Source organism: Monosiga brevicollis, genomic scaffold, assembly GCF_000002865.3.
Source record: "Monosiga brevicollis MX1 MONBRscaffold_33 genomic scaffold, whole genome shotgun sequence".
In the NCBI taxonomy this organism is placed as follows: domain Eukaryota; class Choanoflagellata; order Craspedida; family Salpingoecidae; genus Monosiga; species Monosiga brevicollis.
The window spans coordinates 444,486-450,626 of NW_001865070.1; the positions used below are offsets into that span (position 1 = coordinate 444,486).

The following is a 6,141-nucleotide window of genomic DNA, read 5'->3' on the forward strand; positions in this document are numbered from 1 at the left end:
CCCATGCATGAGCCCTCACAAGAGCGTGAGTAATAGTTGGCTTGCGAGAGAGATGGTTTGGCAGAAGCACACAAAGTTTTGGTCTGCGTCTGTAGAAAATTGACATGCCAGAGCATTGTTGCCTGGGATAACGTTGTAATAATTATTTTGCACGAATGGATAAACTCGGTCATTCGGGTGCAGTCAAAGCAGAATACAAGCAAGACCAGCAAGACTTGGCCCCTTTAACATGATCAGGAACCCTAATTTAGAAAGGGTGGTGACAAATGCCAAAGAGATGCAAGGAGACGAAGCGGGTGTGGCTGGTGGGGCCTCGCTCTTATTTTGGACCTAAGCAGAACCAAAGTGCAACAAGGTAGCCGTGCGCCGATGGTGCTCTGAATTGGGCGATGTTGTCCCTGGCGAAGCGACCATCGACGCTGGCATGGCAGAGACTGCGGCGGATCGAAAGCTTGTGGGTGCTGTCCAGCCGTGCGTGCTGCCCATTGCAGTGTTTGCAGTGGAGCGGCTCTTGGCAGTGCTCACAGCAGCTTGCGAAGTGACAAGAGGGCGCAGCAATCGAGCCAAAGTCAGAGGCTGGCCCGTCACGAGGGCAAGCTAAGATTCAGACATGATGCCAAGGGCGCAGAGAGCACGATCAAAGCACCAGCAGAGTCAGATGAGCGACTGCTCATAATAGCTGTGAGGTGGCATCGGTAGACGACATCAACGGACTTTGAGGTCACCATTAGCCCGATGCAGGGGTGTGCTGTGCATTGCGTGCTTTGTATGACGCCGGCGCCAACAACAATTACGCCACCATCGCTGAATCACGCGCGCCGCTCGCACAGCGTCTCGTTGATGTTGGACTTGAACAAGCTGATGGAGATCTTGCAACTACACACACAACCGCACCACGTGTCAGCGCTCGTCATAGAGGCTTATTGGAGACTCAGGGTTGGTACACAAGAGCACCGTGTACCTCGTGGCGCAGCTCGGCCAGCTGCAGGCTCTGCTGGCGCCACTGCGTTGCAATCCAGTCACGCTCGTTTTCCAGGCTATCAATGCGTGTGGTCATCAGCTGACAAGCACATGTTGTGCCGGTGCATGCCGCGCTGTGGATCAAGGGCAAGAACGTGGCAAGTTCATCGTACCGGGTGCAGCGCTCCTCGGTAGCAAGAATGTGATTTTCCATGCGTTGCAGGCGAATTTCGCGGCGCATGGCCAGCACGCGTCGGTCTCGTGTCCGTGTGTGGTAGCCTCGCCTAGTCATAACGCCACGCAGACACATCAAATGCACTTTCTTCGTGAGCAGATGTATCGCATGCTGCCAAATCGTGCGTGCGTGTGTGAGTGCACTGGCAAGGAAACGAAAGGTGAGTACCAGGCGGCTTGGATCCGAACTGCGGCACGCCAACGATCAAGATGCTGCGGGGCTTGATGTCGATCGACATCACGCATCTCGAGCGACCTCTCTTGATATTGCATAGGCGATCCTTGGCTTGGGAAGAAGGAGCGCAGGCTGGTTTCAGCCTCGTCGCCGTACGCAGGCAAGTGATGGGTGGAGCTGCTCAGGGCATCTGCATCGAGCGCGGCTTCACCTTGCCACCGTAAACCACGAATAAGCTCAACATCTTCGCGCGTGAGCCCGCTGGAAGCGACTTGGCTCGGTGGAGACGCGTCATTGACCACAATTGGTGCGGGTGTCGGTTCCATGGCCGGTCCATGGCTCGGTGATGCAGGAATCAGCACATCAGCGACGGGTGCTGTCTGCTTTCGATAGGAAGCGTATCTTTGCTTCAAGCCCGCGAAATTTTGAAGCAAACGCTGCGCCTCGGCCAGTAGCCGCGGCGACTGCCGTGTATCCACAGCCGCAGCCATGTTCGCCGCTACCCTTGCCTCCAGTACGAACAGACAACGCGCGATTCATTCAACCAGCTCAGCTCAAAGCGAGAACAGCAAACTCAAATTTTGACCGTTATCGCCTTTGAACTTTTGAACTTGAACTGCACTCAAAATGCTGACATTCTTGTTAACAACAAATACACGCTACATCTCTGTGATGCAGTTTGTGGTTATTTGTTGCATGCATGCACAACGGTTCGGAAGATCATTGTGGTCAACAAGGGATGACGCCAAGCGCAGGCAGGGGGCGGAGGTCGAGCCGCCTGTGATGACCGTCCATTTGTCAACTCGAGCACGGGCTGTGCCAAGTGTAAGATTGTCTCTATTTGGGGGTCGGCCCGGCAAGGTACAAGTGCCCACCTAATCGGTTGTCCTCGCTGCTCAAACAAGACATTTTTCGATTCTTCAGCCCAACCTCATCATTTGTTCAATGCTTCGAATTCAAAAGACACTGTGACCGACGGGCATGGGTGCCTCCTTTTCGACCTACGACCAAACGCTCCGCGACATCGAGGAAAACAAGGGCAAACATGCCGAGTTGGACTATTCCAACCGCGCTCTTGGTGACAAGCGGCTCCAGCGCATGGCTGAAAGCATCCACAACAATCGGTGCGACCGCTTGATGTTGATTGCTCATCACAGGCGTTGTTTCAACTTGGATTCTGATCCCTCATGCTTGGACCGCAGCACGCTATGTCGGCTGGATCTGAGCAATACGAACATCACAGGAGCCGGTGTTCGCTTTTTGTGTGATGTGCTGGCAAACGGCAATGGCCTCCTTAACGTAGAGGCCCTGGTGCTCAACAACAATGCGGTGTGCTTGCATTTTTTCTTCTTCTTTTAATTTTGTTTTGGGGGGACGCCTGCCACCATCTACCCTTGATCAGCCGAGCATCTCAAGCCTCACCCGAATTTCAATTGGCACCCTGATTCTGTGTCTCTACCGTGTTGTAGCTTGGCCCAGATGGTGGTCGTTTCTTGGGCCGTGCCATCAAGATGAACGGCTCTCTCAAGCACATCAAGCTGAATAACTGTGCCCTTGGTGATGAGGGTGCCCTCGCCATCGCCCAAGGTCTTCAGGAAAATTTGTACGTGTCACGTCAATGATTGTGTTTGGCCATGCCCATCCTTCGCAGAGCCTCTCCCCTCTAAGGAATACGGGGTTCTAACACCCATCCTTTGCTGTACACGCAGGTCGGTCTTGACGATTGAAATGGCTGGCAATCTGCTCAGCGACCGCACGGCACAAGCCATGGGCAACATGCTAGCTCACAATCAGCATCTGGAAGGTAAGCGAATATTCAAGACCGCTGAAAAGACACATCCCCTACCCATCTTCTCTTCTATTGCTTTCGGTTCTTAGGTTTGAGCTTGTTTCAAAACAGCATTCTTGCGGCCGGAGCCAAATACCTTTGTGATGGCCTCAGCATGAACGCCAGTCTTCGCTGGCTTTCATTGGGAAGCAACAACATTGGCAGTGATGGCATGCTGCATTTCAAGCATGCCTTGCCCCATCTCAATCTCCAATGGCTGGCTTTGGGCGGCAACAGCATCGGTGACGCCGGCCTACAACACCTCGCCGAAGCCCTGGCCGATGAACACTGTCCACTTCAGTCTCTCGGTCTTGGCGGCAACAATATCAGCGATATTGGAATGAAGGATATTTGCAAAGCACTTTGGTCGAACACAGGTCTTGAAGCACTGGGTCTTGGAGGAAATCGCATTGGTATGGCCGTTCTTTATGGCTGCACCGTGTTTGTCAGTGTCTTTATGTGCAATTAACAAACCTTCCTCGCTTTCACCTGAATACTGCATTTCCGTCATATCTAGGGGTCGAGGGCTGTGAGGAGCTGGCGCAAATGCTCACTTCTAACCGATCACTCCGTCGTCTTGTGCTGTCAAGCAATCAAATTGACGACGAAGGCCTGATGGTGGTTCGTCAATGTCGCCTACGGACCTGAATTGCTGCATTTGATTGGGGAGCAAGCTTTGCATTCATTATCCGCTTCTGGCAACCCGTCATGGTGCTTTTCCATGCTTCTACCTACTAGATTGCAGAAGGCTTGTGCAAGAATGAGCACCTTCACACGCTGGTTGGTCAATTTTCTCAAGGATTCAATTATGCCTCGAATCGTGCATTTGCGCATGCTTGTGCAGTTGTTCAACTTTTTGCGAAGGACCGTATCATTCCCTTATCCTCTCTTCTTTTTTCTTTGTGACTGGCATAGCTAATTGCCGCCAATCCTTTTACGATGGACGGAGCATGGTACTTGGCTCAGCGACTGGAAAAGAGCAAATCTTTCGCCAACCACGACCTTCGTGTCCTAGACATCCATGAATCTGCGCTTCAGCCCGCCGACGAAGAGAAGGTTTGTCGCGTACATTTATTTGAAGCCGCGCGCTTACTTTGACTTTCAAAGATTCCTCCTCCTTCTTCTTCTTCTTCTTCCTTCTTCTTCTTCTTCTTCTCTCTCTCTCTCGCTCTCTCTCTCTCTCTCTCTCTCTCTCTCTCTCTCTCTCTCTCTCTCTCTCTCTCTCTCTCTCTCTCTCTCTCTCTCTGTTGAAATGTCTTGCATATTCCAAGAAGATGCTTTATCTCATTCAGCCGTGTGAACAGTTGGTTCAGTTTTTGCAGAGCAAATCACACTGGAAGTCAGCTACGTGAATGACCAGAACGACTATCAGATTCACAACCAAAAAAGCACAAAAATCCCGCAGATGGTACGTGTCTTGCTGCTTATCTGGGTATTTTCTCGTATTTTCCTGTTGTCTTTTCCTCACAGCCATTGTAAATTTGCTCACACCAACGCTCAGAGCCTCTCTTCTTCTGTCATGACGGCTGAGGAGACATTGTGAGTTCGACAATGGCATTGTCATGGACTGAACGAAAATTAAAATAAGTTGGGTGTTCCTGTCTGCTCGAATTGACCAAAAAACAACAACATAGTAACATAGTAGACAAGTTGTAACCCCCTTTTTGAAAGTTCAAGTGATTGCCAGTTTTCAAAGCGAGCTGTGATCGTGCGATCAAAACTGACAATAGATGACGCTTCTTGCCAGTTTTTCTACGTTGAAGCGAAAAAGCTTTAATAATAAATTAGGTGTTTGAACCTCAGAGCTGAAAGCAAAGCTGTGCAACCCCGACATCAAAATCACGACGGCACGCAAAACACCACAAGAAAACAAAACACATTCAACGGCTGCTATCATGCCGAGGAGTACAAGCGCAAAGAATCACGCCCATAGAAACAAAAACCGTGAGAAACGACCAAGTATAACGAGAGATACAGTCATTTCAAACACAAGACACCCAAAAAGGCAATCACAGCACAAGTACAAGCCGTCACAGCACAATCACAGAGAACACCACGGCACGCTCACATCCAACGAAACACGACGTCGGATTGAGAAAACAACCGACCACAAAAGGAAAAGACATCATACAACGGACTTTACAAAAATTCAGCAAAATACCACACAAATACAGCAAAAATTAAAGCAAAATTAAAGCAGAATTAAAACAAAATTTGTTAGCGTCAAATCCGTGCTTCCACGCATTTGAACACTCCCACTGCTTTCGCACACACTCAGCATCGGTCGCTATGGGTCTTCCTATTGGTATTCCATAGCTACGACGACCTCACACATTGACACCTACTTTTGGACCCCCTGGGCTTGATCCTCCTCGTGGCAGTCACATGAGTAAACACCGCGTGTGACGCGGTCCCCACGATGCCTGGGCAGCTGCCCTGGGGCAATAAGCTTGTGGCTACTGTTGTTTCCCTTTGTTGTGACACCTGCGGTCGGGCACGAGTTGCACTTTCCCTACCCTCGGGATTGAGCGACTCTACAGCTATTCTAACGGTGCACCTGGTCTGGTCACTGTGAATGCTTGCCGACCGCAGGTACGTCAAGCCCCCTGCCATTCTGTCTTCCCTTTGCTCTCCTGTGTGCTCTGCTCTCTTGTGACTTTCCCTACCCTCGGGATTGAGCGACTCTACAGCTATTCTAACGGTGCACCTGGTCTGGTCACTGTGAATGCTTGCCGACCGCAGCTGGTTCAATTGACCTCAAGACACCACCAAAGCTTTCGCTCCGTCCCGACGGACGTCTCTCAAACCTCTCTCAAAACGCTTCCTCAAACTTACGCGCTTCCTCGCAACCCAAAGACGGCCTCCAGACGTGCTGGAGCCTGACATGGTAGCGATTGAAAACTTCGATCGACCGACCGCCCTTCTTCAATCTTTGCGCTGGATA

General features: G+C 50.9%; 2 protein-coding genes across 2 annotated transcripts; one reads left to right on the forward strand and one right to left on the reverse strand.

The window, feature by feature from the left end:
* Positions 1–931: 931 nt before the first annotated feature.
* MONBRDRAFT_38901 (uncharacterized protein) lies at positions 932–1,965 on the reverse strand (the record flags this gene model as incomplete). The annotated part of the gene is made up of 2 exons (XM_001749800.1): positions 1,364–1,965; positions 932–1,244 (listed from the first exon to the last, which is right to left on the reverse strand). Exons 1-2 carry the CDS (start codon positions 1,858–1,860, stop codon positions 932–934), a joined length of 810 nt encoding a protein of 269 aa, XP_001749852.1. The 5' UTR covers positions 1,861–1,965.
* Positions 1,966–2,350: 385 nt separating this feature from the next.
* MONBRDRAFT_29356 (uncharacterized protein) lies at positions 2,351–4,448 on the forward strand (the record flags this gene model as incomplete). Its single annotated transcript, XM_001749745.1, has 9 exons — positions 2,351–2,493; positions 2,527–2,698; positions 2,839–2,972; positions 3,079–3,173; positions 3,248–3,610; positions 3,715–3,818; positions 3,936–3,977; positions 4,113–4,253; positions 4,305–4,448. The coding sequence occupies 9 exons, from the start codon at positions 2,351–2,353 to the stop codon at positions 4,446–4,448; spliced, it is 1,338 nt and encodes a 445-aa protein (XP_001749797.1).
* Between the last annotated feature and the right edge of the window lie 1,693 nt (positions 4,449–6,141).